The following is a 22,613-nucleotide window of genomic DNA, read 5'->3' as shown; positions in this document are numbered from 1 at the left end:
CTATAAACCCATGGATCCAAGGCATGCAACAAACTCCAAGTAGAACAAACATGAAGAAAACCGTCTTAAGGCACATAAAAATCAAATTGTTGAAAAGCAAGGACAAAGAGAAAATCTTAAAAGCAGTCAGAGAAAAAAGTCATATTACATACAGTGGAACAAAGGAAAAAATGACATCAGACTCCTCATGAAAAACAATGTATGCAGAAAAAAAAAATCAAGTGATATCTTTATAGAACTAAAAAAAAGTCTTTCTAGAATCCTTTATGCAACAAAAATACTTTTCAGAAATCAAAACAAAATAAGGACTGTCAGACATACAAAAGCTGAGCAAATTCATCAATAGCAGACCAGCACTATGACAAATGTTAAAGGAAGTTCTTCAGACAAAAGAAAAATGATACCAGATGGAAATTTGGATCTATACCATGGAATGAAAAGCAATGGCAACAATAAATATAAAAGACATTTTTAAACTCTTTAAAAAATACTTTAAAAGACAATTGTCTGTTTAGAGCAAAAATAATTACAATATATTATGGGTGGCATTTATGTCAAGTACAGAAGTAAACTGTATGATTAGAATAGCACAAAGGCCAACACAAAGGACAATGGAAATATACTATTTTAAATTTCTTATCCTATATGTGAAATGGTACAAAATTGTTTGAACAAAGACTGTGATAAGCTAAAGATTCATATTGTAAACCTTAGAGCAAATATTGGGAAAAAACTGAGAAATAGCTACTAATTCAATAGTGGAGATAAAATAGAATCATAAAAAATAATAAATTAATATAGAAGGAGGCAGGAAAATAGGAAAAAAAATAACAAAATACACATGAGATAAATAGAAAAGAAATGCCAAGATGGTAAGACTTAAACCCAACTAATAGCAATCAAAACATATGGTTGAAATTAAAAGGCAGAGATTGTCAGATTTGATAAACAAATAAAAGGAAGATTCAACTATATGCTGCGTATAAAATAAAAACACAGGTTGAAAATAAAGATGGAAAAAGATGTACCATACAAATATTAAAAAGACAGAGTGGCTATCTTAATATCACATAAAGTATATATCAAAGATAAAAATGATAATTTTATGATGATAAAGAAACGAACTCAAGAGGACATAATTCTATGTATAAAACTAATAGTGCAGCTTCAAAGGATATGTAGTAAAAACTGATAGAACTGAAAGGAGGAATGCGCAAATCTGAAATTATAGCTGCATATTTTAATAACCCTCTATCAAGAACTTCCAGAACAAGGAGTCATAAAATCAGTAAGTATATAGATAATTTGAATAACACTATTAATCAACGTAATTGACAATTAGAGAACATTCCAACCAATAACAGCAGAAAACACATTTTTTTTTTTTTAAGATTTTATTTTTTCCTTTTTCTCCCCAAAGCCCCCCGGTACATAGTTGTGTATTCTTCGTTGTGGGTTCCTCTAGTTGTGGCACGTGGGACGCTGCCTCAGCGTGGTCTGACGAGCAGTGCCATGTCCGCGCCCAGGATTCGAACCGACGAAACACTGGGCCGCCTGCTGCGGAGCGCGCGAACTTAACCACTCGGCCACGGGGCCAGCCCAGAAAACACATTTTTTTAAGTGAATTCGGAACATTCACTAAGACAGACCTATTCTGTTCCATAAAACATCTCAATAAATTAGAACAAGGCATAGAGTGTAAAAAAATGATTACAGATATAATAATAGTAACATTTACCAAATAGTCTAAGAATTGTGTCTGATTTTTAAGTATTTTCAAGTCTGAACTTTTTGAAAAATGAAGTACAAACAAAAGCAATACATTCTAAGGACAATGGATATATCATGACCCACGCTTAAGATCTGGTTGTTTAATACTTGCATTTCAAGTGTTCTCAAGATTTCAAGTACAATTAATTTTCCTTGCAAAAGAATTATTCTGATTATATCATATATTCATAACATTTATTTTTCTCTATTTGATTGGGCAAAGGTCTGAAAATTAAGCATTGTAACTCTTTTTAGTGTGGAGGACAGGAAATTAAATTATGCAAATATCCATCCACATTTAATAAATTATTAAACTCATACTAAATCTGATGTTTTGAAACTTGGAAATCAGTACTTCCATTAATAGAGTGATTTAAATTCCTATTAACGTTGAGTTCACTTACAAAAACTAAGTAAAATAATGATTGCTTTATAATTGATAGACCCAAGAGCCATCTCTGAGAGAGTCACCCAGGGTAAGCGCCAGTTCCCTCTGATGTTTAAAGGGATGTCCATCAGCTTTCTAACCACTTTTTGAGCTTAACAAGGAGGTCATGTGGTAGCACCACTATTGTCGCCCCAACACCTCATCTCTTGTCTAAATTATAGCACATGCCACTTAATGGAGGCCCTACCTTAAATCTTACCTACTTCTTCTCCAAACCATTTGTATGCTGTTTTCAGCCATATTTATATCCACACAGTACAGTAGAGAGGGAGCAAGACTACTTGTTAAGATTTTGGACCATGGAGTATGCATGGATTTAAATCCTGGCATTGTCATTGACTAGCTGTGCAACTTGGGTAAATTGTTAATCTCTCTGTGCCTCAGTTTCTTCATCTGTTTATGGAAACAGATGATACTACTTACTTCACAATGATACTGCTTACTTCTTAGGGTGGTTTGGGGGATTTAAATTAATATTTTTAAGTGCTTAGAAGAACACGCAGTTTCATAGTAAGCACTATATACTTGTTAGATAAATATATCACATTGCTGCCGAAGACTTTTCAAAGGTCCCTGATTGTCCTCAGGATAAAGTCTATATTCTTTAATTTGACTTTCAAAATACCAGCTAATTTTCCAACTTCTCTGTAGACCCAAGCTGTATGGACTTTAGGTTCTTAAAAATACTCTTATATGTCTTTTCACTTAAGAAATATTACCTTGGCTATGACGTCATTCTTTTACATTTTCCCTAAGTCCTACTCATCTTATCAGTCTCGGCTCAGATATCACTTCCTGCAGGAAACCTTCCCTAGCCCCTAAAACTGTGATACACCCTCACAGAGAACTCTGTGATTCCCCCCATCATAGCACACTGTATTTCAACTGCTTTTGACTCATACGACTAGACTGTAAGCTATTTAAGAATGGAAACTATTTTTTGTGTACTGTTGTAATCTATACGCATAGCACATAGCATGAGTCCATTGTCTATTTACTCAATAAAACAATAAAGGATGAATAATTTAATGAATGAATGAATAATACAATGACTGTATCATAGAAAAGTATAGCACATTTCCTCCATCATGACCTCATGCGCTAGCTACAAGGTTGTTTGTCTAAGACCAAAAATATCCACGAGAGAAAAACAATGAGATGATCAAGCAGGTCTGTGATTTTATTTTGAATAGATTCAAGTTTAATGCAACTTAGCCACAGGCCAATTTAGTGATCCGTCTGAGACACACCCTGTCTCCATCTCTGTGATTCCAACTCCTGAAGTAGTGCCATTAAGCAAATAGCTCAGCTCTCTGCCTCCCAGGTACACAGTGGCTGGTGGTGTGGCTGGGTGAAGTCATGTGACAAATTTTGGCCAACGAGTTATAAAAAGTAACATATATCACTGTGGGGCAGATCATTTAATACCCCATCAAGACCCTAAAGAGCTTTCTCTCTCCTTGTGAAAATGACTGGCAATAGTCAAGATGGAAGCTGCTTTGTCTGTCTGCATCCAGGTGTGAAGCGACAAAGAGCAGGACCACCAGCCTACCTATGAAGGATATGCAGTGGGAGGAATGTATAGACCTTCCTTGTGAGAAGATACTAAGATATCTTGGGCCAAGTGCTAACACTTTCGACACTAAAAAAACAAAAACAAAATTTTGATTCCATGAAACCGTTAACAACTCACAGACCACATACTGGGGAATATTGGACAAGATTTCTAAAAACTCTGAGAACACAAGGGAAACACTCTAAGGAAAGCCTCTCCCAAATTCGATGATATCTTGCTTTTGTTTTGCAGCACTAAGTTTGTAAAGCTAACACACTTGCATGACTGAACTGTGGGAAAACTATTTTGATTGTTTTCTTTAGGAGAAAAAATTGAACTATTTTTTTTTCCTTTAGGAAAATTTTAATAGCATTATTTGGAAGAAAGTGTTTATAGAATAATAGTAAAATTTTATCACATTTAAATTATATTTTTTAACCTGAAGCATTTAATTTCCACGTCAAATAAAATAATTCAATAAAATACATTATCATCTCGAGAATTGTATTAGGTAAAAGGAGAACAGTTAATCCGATACGTGTGGTCTTGCAAGTTAAGTTATTTTGGCAATTTGGAAGTGTTCTATTTTGAATTTAGTCATCTCGTTAATTGTTTTTTCATGCAAATGTTTATTTTTCTCTCTTTTAGAAGGCAGAAATTAAATGACATAGCAATTAATGAATAGATCAATGGTTCTTCAACCAAGGGGTGGATCACACTGGTTTATCCAGTACTCCATCCCTGAGTTGAAGGAATAATGGGATATACTCAGTACTCAGGACTCAGTACTCTGAGTCCTGAAATAGGATGTATTGGCCCTATGCTAAGGCTCCATAGTGTGTGTACGCGTGTATGTGTCTCCTGATAAGAGAAGTATATTTCTTTTTTCACAGTTGTAAAGAAATGACAGATATTTTGCTTACATTCTTTGTTAGCAGATCTTCTAATGGAAAATGCGACAGAAGAAGAGGACAGGGAAAAATTTCTGTTTCCATAAAGGTAAAGGTAATAAAAGGAAATCATAGTATTGGCAGGACTTTGTTTTCTCAGGTAGCAGAAGGAGACGATTTCCTGAGGGCTACAATCAGAGCTAGGGACATCTGACTTCTCACTTCCTGGAAGAATAGGATTGTTACTTAACCCAAGACTCGGCAATTTCACTGCTTGCTGCTTCTCTCAACAACAAGAGAACAAAAACAACATGAATAAATAGTCCTACTATTGACGGGGTATTTGAGAACAGCTTTTGGAAAGAATGCATTCCTTTTGTAGGTGGAATCTATCAACACATGGCTTTTTGAGGGAAAGAATCTGCAGTATCTGCAACAGCCGCTCCCATTAGAAGTGACTCCATGCAGGAGTGGAAGCTGGGAGGCACAAGGAAAACGAATAATATACTTATGCACAAAAAGTGGAGAAAATTCAAGCATTTTGAATGGAGCTGGTGTTTCCATAACTACTGAATAACTGATGCGCTGTTGGGCACTCAGGTCCCTGAATGCAGCTCAGTGTCTTGGTATCTGTGAGGAGCTGTTTATCAAGTGTGACAACACATTTTCTGGTTAAGAGTCTTGGCCAAGAGCATCCATATTATAATAAAGAAAGTGAGAGAGATACTAGGTTCTTTTGTCCCAAATTCTCTCACTAATTACAGAGTTTGTAATACTGCGTATGGAATTTAAATATATTGTTCTTTCTTCTTCCGAAAAAACATTTAGGAATCTTTATAAGTTTTTATGATTTGAATGAAATGAAAATGTCTCATATTCTAGTATGAGGAAGTCATTTTGCAATCTCAACACAGTATTAATATTATTTTTAAATAAAATTGTTTTTTCTGTTTGTAAAACTCAGAAAATTTTAGTAAAGTATGATATTTATTAGCTCTTTTTGTTTCAACCGACTAATCAAAGGACGGTGAATATCTGGCCCAGACACGACCACTGCTCGCTTCTGCTCCTTCAGCAGACTGTGAATTGATTGTGGAGCTCTTGCCCAGTGAGCTGAGATGTAGTGTTAAGAGTCATTCTCGAAATCTTCCATTCAATGATTTCCAATAGATAGGAATTCACACGTATCTGGTATGAGTGTTCATTTCCTTATCTAACTCCGCCGCTATATTTCAAAACCTCTTTTTGCATTGGTTGTTAAGTATTAATCTTTGTATTCCTGTTTGTAGCACAGTGCTCAACATCTGGTCAGAGACCAATTAATATACACTAAATCCTATATTTGATAATAATATAAAGATAAGTTTGCAATTGAGGAGTCATAAAAGTATTAAACTATATAGTTTCTTATTTTTACTTAGAATAATTAGTATATAATTACATGTACAATGTTTAACTGGATGTATAGAATCACACATTTAAGAAGTGTGTCACTAAACAGAATTATTTCAAAAACAATAGCATTTTGCTAGAACATGTGCTAAATGGAGATTTTTTCATCTGAAGTCATAGAGTCATCTAATTTCAAGACACTGGAGACTTTTGGAACATCTGAAATAACAATTCAACTAAATAGAAAGAGGAATGGATGATTTAGTTTGTAAAATTCCCAGCAATAACACTTAGAAACATTAAAACACACGTCTTTGACATTAGGCAAATACTGGTAATCTGGCAACAGGAAAAGACTTCAGCAAAACTGTGAATAACATATTTTTTTAATTGCTTGCTGGTGTCCTCCTGTCTCCTTTGCAGCCCAACTAAACTTCTCATATGCTAGTGGAACCCTTCTCTCAGACAAATGCACCTCTCACTCAAATTGTGAGGCTCATGTTCATATAGCTATCTTTTTTGTATAGAGAATTACTCTTAACTACTTGAGAATTACTCTCACTACCTGCCAACCAAGAGCCTGCTAAGCTGTTATCTATTAATGGCCTAAAGTACTTTTGAAGTTCTATAGGATACCCTTGAAGCTGAGAAAGCCATAAAACATAAATGAATCATTCCCCAATGGTGAAATTTTAGTCATTAATGTCACAATTCCCAAGAAATGTCTGAGAGCAGAACACTAGGCAGTCATTTAGAACTTTAAAGTCCATTACTCACAATCTGGCCTTGCCAGTCAGGAGAGTGAATATATATAGTACTTTTGGAATCCATATATATTCTAACATTATTCTAAAGTCAATAATTTATGTGAGCCTAAAATATCAGAAATCTCAAAGTTCTTCAATAACTCTTTCCTAACAAATTTATTGGGACTTTTTGGTAATTAGTATCATTATAAAATTATTTTGCTTCTACGACAAACATATGTTGAGGGAAAGAGTGGAGGTAATCCTCCACCAGTTTAAGGACTATCTAAGGCTGCTTTTCTCTGAATTTCAAATTAGATAAAAATGGGGAAGCATTTTTAATTGCACAATATTATTAAAACCTGTAAACTTGAATGCTTATGATTCATTGCTAGTCAGTTGGAAGGAGTTGTTCCAGACTTTCCTCCTTTTCCTCAGCACTATCACAGAGATGAGTATTTTCACACGATGGAGAATTGCTTCCCATACTAAAACACGGTAACTTCCACAAAGTTAGTCAATTCTGCAAATATTACTGTTAGATACTATTAGGAAGTAACAGCCCTTCGATTCTAAATTTCAAAGGACACACTATCACAATCCAAATTCTACCTTTTACTCCCTGGCCTGATCTAGAATATTGAGGAAGATGAGAACTTCATTCTTACAGAAATTCCGTGAAAAAAAAATCAGTGAAATAATTTGACTGGCTAATTATATTTTACATTAATATGCCCTTTAGACTTTCAATTTTAGAGTTTATAAAGCACTTTCATATGAATTTTCTATGCAATTATTAAAACAACTATAAAAGCCAAATAGAAGCCATCATCTACACTTTTTTTTAAAGATTTTATTTTCCCTTTTTCTCCCCAAAGCCCCCCAGTACATAGTTGTATGTTTTTAGTTATGGGTCCTTCTAGTTGTGGCATGTGGGACGCCACCTCAGCATGGCCTGATGAGTGGGGCCATGTCCACACCCAGGATCCGAACCCATGAATCCCTCGGCAGCCGAAGCAGAGCACGCGAACTTAACCACTCGGCCACGAGGCCAGACCCCCACATTTTTAAAATAAGAGAAAAGTGTCTGGAAATGATTTGCTCAAGGTATTCCTGACTTTCATTCAATTCAGCTGAATTTCCTTTATTTCATATGTTCACTCAACACATATCTCCACAACAGTAACAACAAAAAAAGCAGCACATTGTTATAATTAGCACATTATTATAAAAATTTCCACTCATGACCAATCTAGTGGGAAACCCTTTTTGATTCTACCATTCCTGACAAAAAAGATTTTCTCAAAATATCTACTATTCTCTTACTTCACAACTGCTTTAAATTACATGGAACCCTGGGACTAGTTTCCAAAATCCTTTCACTTTATGATATAATAAGAAAAAGATTTTGACTCACTCAAAAAAATGGCCTAAATGGCAGACTTAACTCAAAATAGCCACAAGAATTATATAACCAACCAAATGTATTTCTTTTTCACACTAAGACGTGACTCCTTTAATACAAAATCTAAAGTGCATACATCAGCAAGAGAGAAAAAGTCAAAGTAGGTCTTTCTTACCCAGTGCAATTGAAGGATTCTAATTTTATTTATTGGTGAGCTTTCATAAACAGTTAAAATGTCTTTAAAAACTGACTTTCTGCAACAATTTCTAATATATTTCAATGACTGTGATTTGCCCCATGAAATATGAATCAACTACTACTGTTGACATAATGCAAGCATAATTTTCTTTCCTAAAATATTTCAAATTAATAAAAATGCTTTTGACAGTGTATCTGACTAAAGTGAAAGACTGACTTGTTAGAAACTGACAATAAAAAAGTACACATTTTCCCTTTATGATTAAATACATATATTCAACATTTCCTTCAGAGATGCATTTAACTTCACCTCATTCTAAATATTCACCTCATCAAAATATTCTTGAGGGGGCTGGCCCAGTGGCAGAGCAGTTAAGTTCGCACGTTCTGCTTCAGTGGTCTGGGGTTTGCCAGTTCAGATCCTGGGAGCAGACATGGCACCACTCAGCACGCCATGCTGAGGTAGTGTCCCACATATAAAGTGGAGGAAGATGGGCATAGATGTTAGCTCAGGGCCAATCTTCCTCAAAAAAAAAAAATATTCTTGGGTGTCACTGCACCATTTTCCAATTGTCTCATGCCTCATCACATCCCTCTTGTTTGTAGACAGATACACCACAATATACAAGACCAACAAAGGGACCTGTTCAATTGACATAATTACCCAGATAATTAAGTGACATATATTTATCATGAAACACTCTGGCAGTTGAATGAGAACTCAAGTTTAAACCAGAATCATAGCACGAATTGTGTCCAGTAGTCATGAACCAATGGCGTTGCTAATTTTCACTCTAATAGCACACAGATGAGTCCAAAATAGCAGTCATCATAATATATGTTGTATCTGCATGCACAATGAAAGGAAAAACTGAGACATTTATCTAGAAAATGTGGATAAATATGTCTGAATGCATTTTTCCCTAAATTAGCCTGATTCATTCGCTGTTTCAATTCTCCACTTAGTATATTTTGGGCAGAAATAATGCATAATAGCATTTAAAATGCTTCTAATATTTGGAGAGACAGTAAGCATATTAAAGGACCAAGAATTGAGCACTCTGTTGAGATTTTTCATATTTTAAACTAGTAGAAACTCTTGAGACAACAATAATTCACATATCTATAAACTGTATGGTTTCAAAGGATATTCAACAATAACATCTCATCTGAGCCTCAAAACAAGTCTACGAGATTAGGCAGAAAATTATCATCCCCGTCTATAGAGGTGGGACTTTGTCGATTTTGTCCATGATTTCTAAATTCCCTTAGGGAATATTTCCCAGGCTTACCCACTTGCAAGGACATACACATTCACACTTGGTTTTCAAAATGGCTGTGTTTAGAATACCTTCTTTAGAATCTCTCTTCTACCCTCTACCACACTCTCATAATACATCTCTCTCTTTTGCTTTGTTGTCTATAACATAAATGCTTCTAATATTGAGTTCAAGACACTCTACTGTTTTGCTTATCCGTTTGTTTGTTTACAGGTTTGCTTTTCCTACTGAACTGAAATCCTGTGGAGGGCATAATTTAACTCGTTTAGCAAGTATTCTTGTGCTCCATTACTTCCCAGACACTAGGCTATGAGCTGAAGATACAGGAAACCTAGGATCTCTGCTTCTGTGTTTAATATATAGTTGGAAAGGTATAGTTTAAGAGAAATTACAAAAGAGAATGTTACAAAGCAAAAGCATGTGGGGATATGCCAGCATATTACAGTTGGAACTAGCATACCTGAGAGATTAGTTAATTCCACCCTAAGGAAGCTTAAGTTAAAGTCAAAGTCAAAGGAACAAAATGTGATGGATAACTCGGAGTTGGCCAAAGGGACAAAGTTCTAGGAAAAGTGAACAACACGTATAAAAGCCTTAAAACAGCATAGATGACAAATATAAAGATGTTCAGCATAGTTAGCGAATAATGAGCAAGCAGTTTTCCAGGCTGAAGAGGGAAAGACTCAAATTTCAAAGGGCCTTGAATTTTGGAATTTGTCCTAACAGTAACGAAAACTCATAGAAATATTTTCAGCAGGTGAAAGACATGGTAATATTTGCTCTTCAAAAACATCACTTTTGAGGCCCTAGGAAGACAAGCAAGGGTGAATTTTAGAATCTAGTAATGACTCTATTCTAAAAATGCAGATGAGAAATGACTGATGTTGGCTTGAATTAGGGTGATGTTAGAGAGGATTGAAGGAAGGAGTATTAAAATTCAAACCACATTCAAGAAGTAAAACCAGTAGGACTCAGTTATTGTTAGATATGGAGATTGAAAGAGAAGGTGAAGTCAAGGATACCGCTTCGATTCTGACTTGAGCAACTGGAAACAAGAGAAAAGGAGGAGATTTGGGGGAAAATGGACAGACAGCTTGAGGAGCTCAAGAGATATCTTTAGAGATATATCACACCATTGCACAGATTTTGAGGCATGGGGGTACATAATTTTGAAACTTTGAAAATGAGTGTGGTTGTTTTCAACATATAGTCATGGAAGCACATAAAAACATGCAAAACAGGACATAGATTGGACCAATGAGAGGGCATTAAGAAAGTCTAATGTTTTAATTTTAAAATAGGGGCCTGCACGTTTCAAATTTGATCTTACTATTTTAGCATTAAACTTAGATTTTCACATCAAAAGCATCAGACTTATATAGATCTGCTGCAGGGCATTGACCAAAGAGCATTCATAAAATTATTTATCTTACCTTTAACACACACATACATACACTCACACACATCTTGTTAATCTCTTCCTTTTCTTTTTTTAAAGATTGGCCCTGAGCTAACAGCTGTTGCCAACCTTTTTTTTTTATTCTTCTTCTTCTCCCCAAAGCCCTCCAGTACATAGTTGTATAGCCTATTTGTAGATCCTTCTAGTTATGCTGTGTGGGACACCACCTCAGGATGGCTTGATGAGCAGTGCTAGGTCCCTGCCCAGGGTCTGAACTGGCAAAACCCTGGGCCACTGAATTGGAGTGCATGAACTTAACCACTTGGCCACAGGGCCAGCCTCTAATCTCTTCTTAATAGTCTTGAATTAATAACATTTCATATCCAAATAGAACTCATCACATTGCAGCTTAGAATTTCAGAGTTTCTATTTAAATATCATCTTAAAAATACACAGTATAATATTGAAAACAATTCTTTCAAAATAAAAATGATTCTTTAGAAAAGGAACTTAAGAAACTCTCTTGATTAACCTGAGGGGAAAGTATAAAGAGAGATAATTTTTACATTTATAAATATCCATAGTCATCTATTTTATCTACACATAGATAGCCAAGAAATTAGTTGATTCTAAGAGAGTGTAAATGAATAATTTCAAAAAGACAGTTTTGGTATTTTGGAAGATAGAACCCTGAAGTAACACAACGAATAGAGGACACCTAGTGGTCTTTAGCAGAATCAATATTTGCTTGCAGAAAATATTAGGCAACTCACACACACACACACACACACACACACAGGTGTAATAATGTTAGTGTTAGTAGGTGTGCTAATATTTGAAAGATGACATCACGAATCATATTTATAAATATTATAGGCATACATCAATTTAAATATTTTGGATAATTTCCACATATCTCATTTCATATGAACTTCACAACTGTTCTATTAACTTTGTAGGCATAAATAAGTCACTTTAAGTGCTTCTCCCTAGATTAAATAGAAACTAAAAGGCAAAGGCACAATTTGAATAAACATTCACATATACTAATTTCTAGTATAGGATCCATTTCATACCACCATGTTTCAGGTGGTGTAAAATACAAATCTCAAATATAATTGTATCAATAATATCAATATTATTAGATTAAGATTTTATATTAATATTATAATAATATAATAATATCAAATACTGATATTTAAATTCTAAAACATTATCAAAAAGACTTTGTATAAGGCCTTATTGTATTTTATTATTTGCTACAAACATTTCAAGGGCAAGAGTACTTGGCCAAGATAAACTTCCCTTTAGATATCTAAAAACGTATCCTGCTCGACACTAGCTGTATATAAAAAACGTAAATGAGTGTTAAATCTCTCTCCTAACTGGTATTATTAGCTCTGTCTTCAGTGGTCTCCAATCCTCTTCATTCTGTAGCATTCTCAAATGTAAAGCACCTGCCTGAAATGCCTCAATGACACCTTACTGAGTAAGTCTACCATTAGCACAGATTCCTGTCTACACTTCGAAACTCGCTCCCTTGGCAAGGTAAGAGCTGGAGAGGCAGAACGACCGTGCTAGGCTGCTTCTACTTCATGTCTTATTAGAGTTTATTCCTCTGCTCCATTTTGTTCAGTTTGGTAATCCAGACGCCTGCTATGAAACTCAGTTCAAGTATATCTGAAGCTCTCTTCTTGTGTAAAAGAAAGCTGCGTGGTTCACTCCCTCCTTTATGCCACTACTTACCATACCATCTGTGATTATTTTCTCACATATCTGTTTTTCCTACAAAGCTGGGATCTGCTTTGTATTCTCATGTGCAGCATCTGCACACAGAAGCTACTCAGAAAATGCTTGGGAGTGAAGACTGAATATTCCCTTGCAATTATTTAATGGATTTAGAATATGGAGGATTGCTTTGTATTTTGTGGATAGTCATACTCTGATAACCTGTTGTGTTTGGAACTCTCTCCTAGTGTACAAGGAGATTCAATGGCAAAAGTTGACCCTGACTCTTCACTATAGATATTTATGACCAGCAAAAGAAAAGGAAAATGCATATGAGTAAGCATTAGCAATCAAGCTGTCAGTATGAACAAATGCAGGCAGAGCCAAGAGAATTGCTGAAAGTCAAGGTACCCACCATTACAGCACAGTCCATCAATGTCCAATACTTTCTGGAGATGGGTTTAAGGCTCATTTTTAAAGGAGTGATAGAAAAAGAAAGGCTTTCCAAGTCTGAGGTGTGGCACATGCAAAATTACAAAAGCAGAAAGAATCATTCTCTGCAACAAACTTTGTAAAACTAAAAAACAAACAGAAAAGAGTTGTTGGGTGCAAATCTGAAGTGACAATGGTGAGACGGGGGGATGGTTTGCTGGAGAGCCTTGAAGGCACAGCAAAGAAACCACAGATTGGATGTGATAGGAATGGGAGCCTCTCTGAGTTCTAGTAGAGGGCAGCTTTGGGAAAACACTGGTGTTTGCTGATGGCAAGTCTTAGAATTCCATGCGTTTTCTAAAAAATGAAAGTAGTTGCAATATGTATTGTACAATTATAGATAGGTAATTTATAGCAGGAGTTAGTTTTTAATCTAAAACAATTAGAATGCTAAAATTAACCAAAGACAGAAGCTGCAGTCTGCATTAGCTCCCTGTAGAATAAATTTCCTTATTAATGCTCTGTTATTAAACAGAATTTGTATATAAATCTGTCTCCAAGCCAACACAAAAAATTGAATATCAATTGCTAGAAGAGCATTGCAATGTTCCAGACACGTTATTCATCTGAAATTGCTATAGACATATATGAAGATCAGAACCACAAGGCCTCTTTCTTGCCTCAAAACAGATTTAATTAATTGTGATAGATCTAAAACCTACACAAAGAAGGTTGAAGGAATAGTAAATAAGGGATAAAAAATAAAATATTATAGGTATGTATTCCAAAGCCATACTTACTATACAAGCATCATGCATTTCCTACATTTTTTTACATTGTCCATGAAGAATTTACACTTTATATGACACTAAATCCTACAAATAGATAACCATTACAGGGCAGTTTTTCTCTTTTCAATCACTATTTCCTAAATCTCTAATAATTTCAAGGGTCATCCCCTTTTGATTAAATGACTAGGATCAGCAGCTGTAGCATTCAAAGTTCCTAGAACTTTTCACCCTTACAAACTGAATAATCTCCCATTTACTAAACTCTTAATCCATCCTTTATCTCTTCAGTGGCTTGTGATTGTCACAAATTGTTAATAACATTCCATTTAATTTCCGGGGATTTCCTCACCATATGTCTCTTTTAGGAGGATCACAGAGAACTGGTTCCCGCTGTGACAGGTTACAAAACAGCACTGTGGCTTAGATCATTGTCGTTACTTGAAATACAACAATAACAACAACAATGCTGAATTAAGGGAATGAGTTTTTAAAACCAAAATACAAGAGTGCAAAAGCTTCACCTCAGTTTTCTGGAGATTACAGGAAAAGGAATTTTCTGGCCTGATTTATTTAAATTGCCCCAGATTTTCACCTCACCTGGCAATATATATAAAGTTTGAGTATTGGGTCAGAGAGCTCTATTTTTGCATCCTAAAGCCATTGATCTTATAATTACTTCGTGAAGACAACTTCCCCTCTGATTTCTTAACTTTATGCATTTCATAAATTAGTCGGCCAAGTCAGCTCTTTTCTTCTGTATTAGCCAGTACATTCAACTTTAGTAATGATAGTAACATAAGGGCTAAATTTTAAAGTTTCTCTATTTCATTCACAATATTTCTCTAATTTATCTGGCTTTGGCACTTCTTGTTGTTTTTTCAGTTGAACTAATTCAAACCAGTAAAAAAAAAAATGTATCATTGAAGATGGAAGCAGTTTCCTATAGAAGGCAGCCACTTTCCTTGGGCATGATTCATTTAGAACAGTGGCAGCTTCCAGACTTCACACATTACTTCCCCAAATTTGCTGAATTTAGCATTAGCCAGCTTGGTACCAAAACACTCAGAACTCAAAGACATGTGGGGGAACTCACATCTTCCTCTGCAGTCTTATTCCAAATGCTCACAGAGCAATGTCTTCTGACTAATTTGTTGTATTTCTACCTGTAAGTACATCCTGGTGGCATTTATAAAAACCAGGTAGAGATTTGCCAGTTTGGAACCATTCAAGTTTCTTTGTGAATTGTGTTTGAATCATGTAGATGATGAAATAACGAATTCGTATTAAATTCTTGATTAATTATTACTATTTCTTCCCTATTAAATAGTATTACTAACAGACATTAAATATCCATAATATAGGTGCTTTTATATGGGGATATCATATAATCAAGAAAACATTCTTCACTTAAATGAGCTTATGGTTCATTTATTATCAAGGTCATTTATTTATAAGAAAGATCTTGCCAACTCACAACTCTGGCCTGAATGTATTTGGTTACCAAATGTCTGTAAGTGCATATTAAATTGCACTTTACAATAATGATAGCAGTGAGCTGATGCTCCTGAATTATATCATGGCATCTTTGAAACACCATCAGGTTACAGAGATCTAGGTGCCTGTGACTGCTGCCAGGAACCAAAGGACATCAGTGTTAGCAGTGTCCTCTTCCATGACCACATGGCCTGCCGTCATATCTGATAGGATGCCATCTGTTCATCCTGCTGCCATTCTCTAGGGTAATTTGGTTAGAACTACAAGACTCTGAAAACAGTCACACTGCCCACTGTATTTTCAATTGATTGGCTATTTATATCAATGACTTTTCTTCTCACAGGCTATTTATTCAAATATTTTTTGTGACCATGTTTTAAGACCATATTCAGTACTTAAGTTGCATCAACCACAATCTTAGTTAAGAAGTTTCCTACAACTTTTTATTCAAAATATAAATTGGTGGAATATTAATGTATTTATCATTAAAAGAATATTTGTTATAGTGAGAGGCTATATAGTTTTGTGATTAAGAACATTGGCTCTGGAGTCATACTATTAGCTAGCTCCAACTATTAGTTAGCTCCAACTATTACTAACTCTGTGAATCTGGACAAGTTACCAGAGTTATTAGGAAGACTCAATGAACTAATCCATCTAAGAAGTCAAATATATTACTTGACATATAATAAGCCCTCAATAAATATTAGCTGTTAATATCAATAATTATCTTGGTTTGATATTGATCTCAAATTGGTATAACAAAGTCTGAGAACCAAACATATATTACATTTTAGACGGAATGTGCTGTATAGAGACACATTACAAGATGAATCCAATTTCTCAAATGTGCTTCATTTGATTTTAAATATAATCCATATTCATATTTTAAGAACGATCCATTTTTATGCCTCTTCAGCAGTGTCTTATGCAGTGTTTTATTATTGCATGTCATTTCCTGAAATCCTGCGAACCAAAATGTCACTGACGAGCACACACAAAACGCTGCTGCAGCCTCACAAAAAGCAGAGCTAATGTTCACAGAAGTTTCATTTTATGACTTGTTTAAACCTAAATTCCAAAACATAATTCATCCTAAAAATGCTAAAAAGCATTTCTGTAGGGAGTAAAGTAACAATTAATCCATAGCCAGTATATTGTTTTCTATAGTGCAAGTTTAGCCACTCGAGAGGCCTTTTTGACCCTCATTTTTATGCAGAGAATAAAATTTATATTATAATTAATTTTTTTAAAGGTAGACTTAAAAGAAGAGAAAGTCAAAAAGGTTATTATGTAGACTCCGGAACTAGGGACAAAAACTCCTTTGCCTTGGTGATGGTACATTTAACTCAGATCCCTGGAAACTTCAGTTGCCTGAGCCCTTTCAGGTCCCACCAACTGCCTAAGAACAACACTTGCCCTATTCAGCAAAATCTTGGCCAGATTTACTGTATTTATTCACTGTACTATTTGCATTTTCTATGTAATAACGTCCCTCCTAGGTATGCTGTTTTTCAGTATTATGAAACGAATTATTAGGGAGAAGCTATAACAATTAATTATAAGCAAAGGATAACAATAAGAAAAATTATTATGGTAAAATCAGTCTTTACAAACACAACTTGAAAATATTCAAAGAAACAAAGTTTTCTTCAAAGACAAATTCTCTGAAATTTCAATATTAGAGGAAACATATACCATGTTATCTCATAGAGCTAATGATACAAACTAGCAATCAGACCCTATGCATCTGTGTCAAAGATGGTACTTGATGTATCCATATCAGATAAAAACAACATCCCGTGGTGGAGGAGGGGTTGTGTTGGTGAAGATAAAAATTTGTTGATTAAAGTGATTTGTTTTTTTTAAAAAAAAGACTGACGGCATAAAACAACTGTTTTACAGTCAATAATTTTTTCAGTGGTTCAAATCCAGTATTTGACCATATCTTTTGAAGATACAAATATATCACTTATGTACCAAGAAGAACAATAAATGAAATTTTTCTCCTTGAGTTTCATAAAATTCATTATGCATAGCACAGTTCATTTTAAAACAGTTGTTATAGTTAACAATCTCAAAACATATTGGCTTTAAAAAAGTAAAAGATATTTCTTACCTCTTCCCACTGATGTATGTATCTAATTAACCTTGAAAGTCGTAACAAACGCAAGAGACTGAGAATTTTTGTAAACCTCACAATGCGAAGTGCCCTGGCTGTCTTGTAAACTTCTGAATCCATTCCTTTTTCTACAATGAGAAAGATATAATCCACTGGGATTGATGAGATGAAGTCAACCACAAACCAGCTTTTTAAATAATTCATCTTGATCACTTTAGGGTCCAGGATGATTTCAGAACTGTCTTCATTGACAGTCCCAGTCCTAAAATTCATGATCAGGTCCAAAAGGAAAACTGTATCTGATGCCACATTGAAAATAATCCATGGCGTTGTTGTTTGTTCTGTAAAGAATGTGATTCCAACTGGTATGATGACCAGATTTCCGACCATCATTATAAGCATTATTAAATCCCAATAAAACCTACAACAAATAAAAAAATCATATTTTAAGATATAGACAATACCCAGCCCATTCTTACCCCCACCCTTGTAAAAAAATTATTACTAACTCACAGTTAAATAAATGAATAAAAGAACAAAGTGCTGGTTTTGTAAATAAGGGAACTCCTTCAATGGCTATAAATTTAAATCTAAGTAAAACTAATATACTCCTAAAGCAAGGTATTGTGATTATAGAATTCTGAAAATTATCTGATATAAAGTGTTAGAGAAATAAATTCAAGAACTCCCATGACTCCATTTATCTGGTAAAGAAGCAAAAACAACCTCCGCTACAGTTAACATATAATATAGATGGAAATAAGACAGAGATATAAGACCAGAAGATGAATCTTAAAAAAACACTTTTAGGAAGACTCTTTGAAGTACTTTATATGTCAAATTACTAATCATAGATTAGACTAAACAGCAATAAATAGGGTACACTAAAAATATTGGTACTGCAAATTTATCTCTAGAAGATTAGGTTCACCGTGGATTCTAGAAAAGTCCATGGCTTCACGGTACTCCAAATATTTATGTTTTATTCTTCTTTAGTTTGAAATGAGAAAACTAATTTTGTCCTGAGACTGAAAATAATTGAACAGACTCTACTGTAGATTTGAAACCAAATTCTACCTAAAATTTGCACTTTTATCTCTGCTTTACAGAACAACTAGTTTAAGTACATTGCCACTATTTTTCCAAACAGTTCTTTCTTTAAAATTTCTAAGTTCATTTTCAACATGTCTGTGGTTACTAACTACCTTTTAAAACATTCTTATCTCACCTTATTCTAAAATTGGAAGAAAACCAGGAACTTTATTCCAGGTTAATATAGGGTAACTAAATTTATCAAAGATGATTATATTATTTTCATTTGGAGTCTTTCAAAGTCTATTGACACTGCAGTTAACAGACTAGATAATAGACTATTACCTTGTTAAGGTATAAGGACTATGTAATACTTGTTACAGTATATACTTATAAAAATGAAGAAACAAACCAACTAAGACAAATCTATAATCATGAAACAGTCTCTGGAAACATGACTTACTTCATCCTCATCATAGGTGTCCTCTTTTGGCAGTTTTGTAGCATAAATGATATAACATTTTATGACAGAAATTTCTGTTAACTGAGATATTTTTATTTTACATTAAGTCTCCTACTTAGACTATTTGGGCAAGACTTTGGTAAGGTATACATTTGCATACCTTTCAAAGTTACTATCATCCCTAAATATGAATGACTCCTGGGATAAAAGTAGTTTTACAAGAACGAACTACAATAAGCACTCTCTCCCATTGTCTCCACCCACCCCCAGCATTATGTAAAAGATAAATGTTAGTCATTTTGAAGATTTCATCAATCTTTCCATCAAAACTTATCTATGCATTTATGGACAAGTATACAAATACCCATGTCAATCATACATCATGCACTGGCAATTTCAATGAAATATTTTCTTCCTCCTGCCTTTCTTAATGGAAATGGAAAATGTGCCATTTAATACACTAAGGACAGAGGAGAGATGTAGAGGAGAGGCAATATTGTAATAGCTATTTCACAAAGAAGTGACATCATTGAACTCTAAAATGAAATTGTGTGTGCCCTGGGGATTTTCACTTTTCTGGACACTCTTATCAGTGTCTCCTCTGGGCTCCTCTCTCTGCATTCCCCTTGAAGGCCACTGTTCCCCTGAGTGTCACACACAGATCTTTTATCTTCTGTTCTACACATACTCTTTGGGTAATACACACTCATCCAAGTCTTTACTGATTAATTCGTAACTGATGACTTTACTGCTTTATCTGCAGTCCATTCCTGTCTTCTTAAGCTTCCTAATCCTCATCAGCAGCAGCCTACTAACCTATCGCCTTGCATATCTCACACTCATGCCAAACAGCATGCCCAAGCTCAAATATATCATCTCACCTCCCACATATATTCCTCATATGTTCCCTATGTCAGGGAATGGAACAACTCTATACATGATTTGCGAGCCATCCTAGATAACTCCTGGCCATAAATCTACTCAATGTCATATTCTGTCAATCAACAAGACTGTTTGGGTCTAATACCTCAATATAAGCTGCGTTCATCCATTTGCCCTTTATGATTACTACTGCAGCTATCTTCAACCAGAAATTTTTACCATCTGTTTAATTTGGAGAAAAGTTACTTAAATTCTGTAATCCTAAACCATCTCATCTGTAAAGTGAAGATTATTATAGAACCAAATGTGTAGGATTTTACAGATTAAATGAAATAAGATATGCAAATCACAGATCCTAGTATATAACAAACTGTGGCACACAATGCCTACTTAGTACTCATTTACCTTTCCTTACTTATCAAAAGAAATCCAGTTTTGTGAGGAGTACCCAGGAGCCCATTGAAAAATACTCACTTTTACAGACATTCTTGTATTTCTGTCATTAAGATAGAAGGTACTTTTTAAAGGAAAAATCATATTCTATCCCTCTTAGTCAATAGAGAAGACAAAGATAACATGCTGCCTATTCTTCATTATGGAAATAATGTTTATCACAGCATAACTTTTTATTAGTGGTGCTTAATACAGTCTGAAGCCATTAGATATCTCAATATCAATATGAAGCTACATTAAACCTTATAATTTCCTTTTAAAGAACCATTGACTCTATTTTATAGACATAAACACAGATCTTCTTATAGACTTTGCATAATATAACACTTTATCTGGTCAACATGAATTCATTCCTTAGCTAGCTATGGAAAATACAGTTATCACCCACTCTAAAAGTGTGATGTACCTTCTATTGTTTAAGCAATGCACATGTCCCTGAAAACTGACCTCATGAGACTCTCTTGCCTACCTACCCACAAGTTTCTCTTCTTGAATCTTCGCTCTGAAAATTTCTCTTGCATACTCAGTCTCTCCCTTTTCCTTAACTCTCAATTTCTATGTCTGATATATTTTATTACAGCATTGCCTTTCCTCTCCATTCCCTTTTTCCATTCCCATCATCTCTCTAGTTTGGACAGAGCTATCTCTTGCTTACAATATCTCAAGAGTCTCCTGGCAGTGGTATCTGATCAATTCTACACACCATTCCCAGAGTAACCTATCTAAAATGTAACTTGCCAGGTAAAAAACCATCCATGACTCTCTCAATTAGGTAACAATAGCTGGTTTTCAAAGATCTCCATCATATAGCCTCCTCCTTCCTCCTCAGCCTCTTTAACACTTTATGGCAAGCACTTCACATCTTCAGCAAGAGAGTGCTTGTTCTTACCTTACCATGCACACCTAGGTAGATGTACAGGAGATACAGTTACTTCCATCCTACCTATCCTTTCTCCTATTAGCCTTCTACCTATCCTTCAAGTTCAACATCTGGCAATGTTTCTTTGTTGTTTTTTTTTAAGAACCCCCAGAGCAACATATATTTTCAGTATACTTCTTATTTTATTTTTGCTTTTGTTACTAATTATTTGTTGTTTCCTCCATCATTATTAGATTTAAATGCTAAGATATATTAGTTGAATTTTTTTTTTTAATTTTATTTTCTTTCCTTTTTCTCCCCAAAGCCCCCCGGTACATAGTTGTATATTCTTCGTTGTGGGTCCTTCTAGTTGTGGCATATGGGACGCCGCCTCAGCGTGGTTTGATGAGCAGTGCCATGTCTGTGCCCAGGATTCGAACCAACGAAACACTGGGACGCCTGCAGCGGAGCGCGCGAATTTAACCACTCGGCTACGGGGCCAGCCCCTATTAGTTGAATTTTTAATGGAAATATACACTTCAGTGGGGATATTTAAAGAAATCCTTTTTAATAAGACAAAGAGCCATTAATGCAGTAAATAATTTCTTAATTTATCTTTTATATAACTCTGGATTTCTACTCATTGAGAGTTTTTACAACATAGAATGCATTAAAATAAATCAAATAGGAAATGAAGACATTAGGAATATATTCTTAAGTTAGACAGCCTGCAAACAATACGCTTTTGGATCTGACACCTGGTTTGGGATGTTATCAAATTCATCTCCTTCTATTCATCCTGCTCTAGCGAGACAATATGTGTAAAAGATCTCGGTTGGACTTGGGAGGCAGAATCGGGTTCCAATACTAGTTCTACCTGCTTTACGGTTTGGGGCAAGTCTTAACTGCCGTGAAATTCACTTTTCTTCTACTACCCTCAGAGTTTCTCTGCAGAAGGACTGCATGCAATGGTGTCTGAAAAATGTAGAGTATATAACGTGTTATATAGAAAGTTTTTCTTTAAAAAACCAGCAAAGCAGAGAGGGCACTCACTGGAAAAACCAATAGTCTTGACAATTACAGTAGAGGAATAACCTAGGTAATCCTTTTTAATTTACACCGAAAGTGGATAAAATAGACAAAATAGTATTTCAATTATAATTAATACATCACTAAGAACTATAATTTTAATTACTAATAAAATGATTTTTATAGACAAATTTTTTTAAGAATCCATTTTCCCTATATAAGTTTTTAGAAGGGAAAACGTGGCA

The 22,613-nt window shown here is 34.7% G+C and overlaps 1 protein-coding gene across 1 annotated transcript in view; it reads right to left on the bottom strand.

Moving 5' to 3' along the window:
• HCN1 (hyperpolarization activated cyclic nucleotide gated potassium channel 1) overlaps positions 1–22,613 on the bottom strand; it is a 368,763-nt gene that overhangs the window by 307,938 nt on the left and 38,212 nt on the right. The window contains exon 2 of the mRNA XM_070586899.1: positions 17,648–18,071. Within this exon, the coding sequence (XP_070443000.1) occupies positions 17,648–18,071 (424 nt within the window). The remainder of the gene's footprint in view (positions 1–17,647; positions 18,072–22,613) is intronic.

Source organism: Equus przewalskii, chromosome 20 (assembly GCF_037783145.1).
Source record: "Equus przewalskii isolate Varuska chromosome 20, EquPr2, whole genome shotgun sequence".
NCBI lineage: Eukaryota > Metazoa > Chordata > Mammalia > Perissodactyla > Equidae > Equus > Equus przewalskii.
This window is presented reverse-complemented; position numbering and strand designations above follow the sequence as displayed.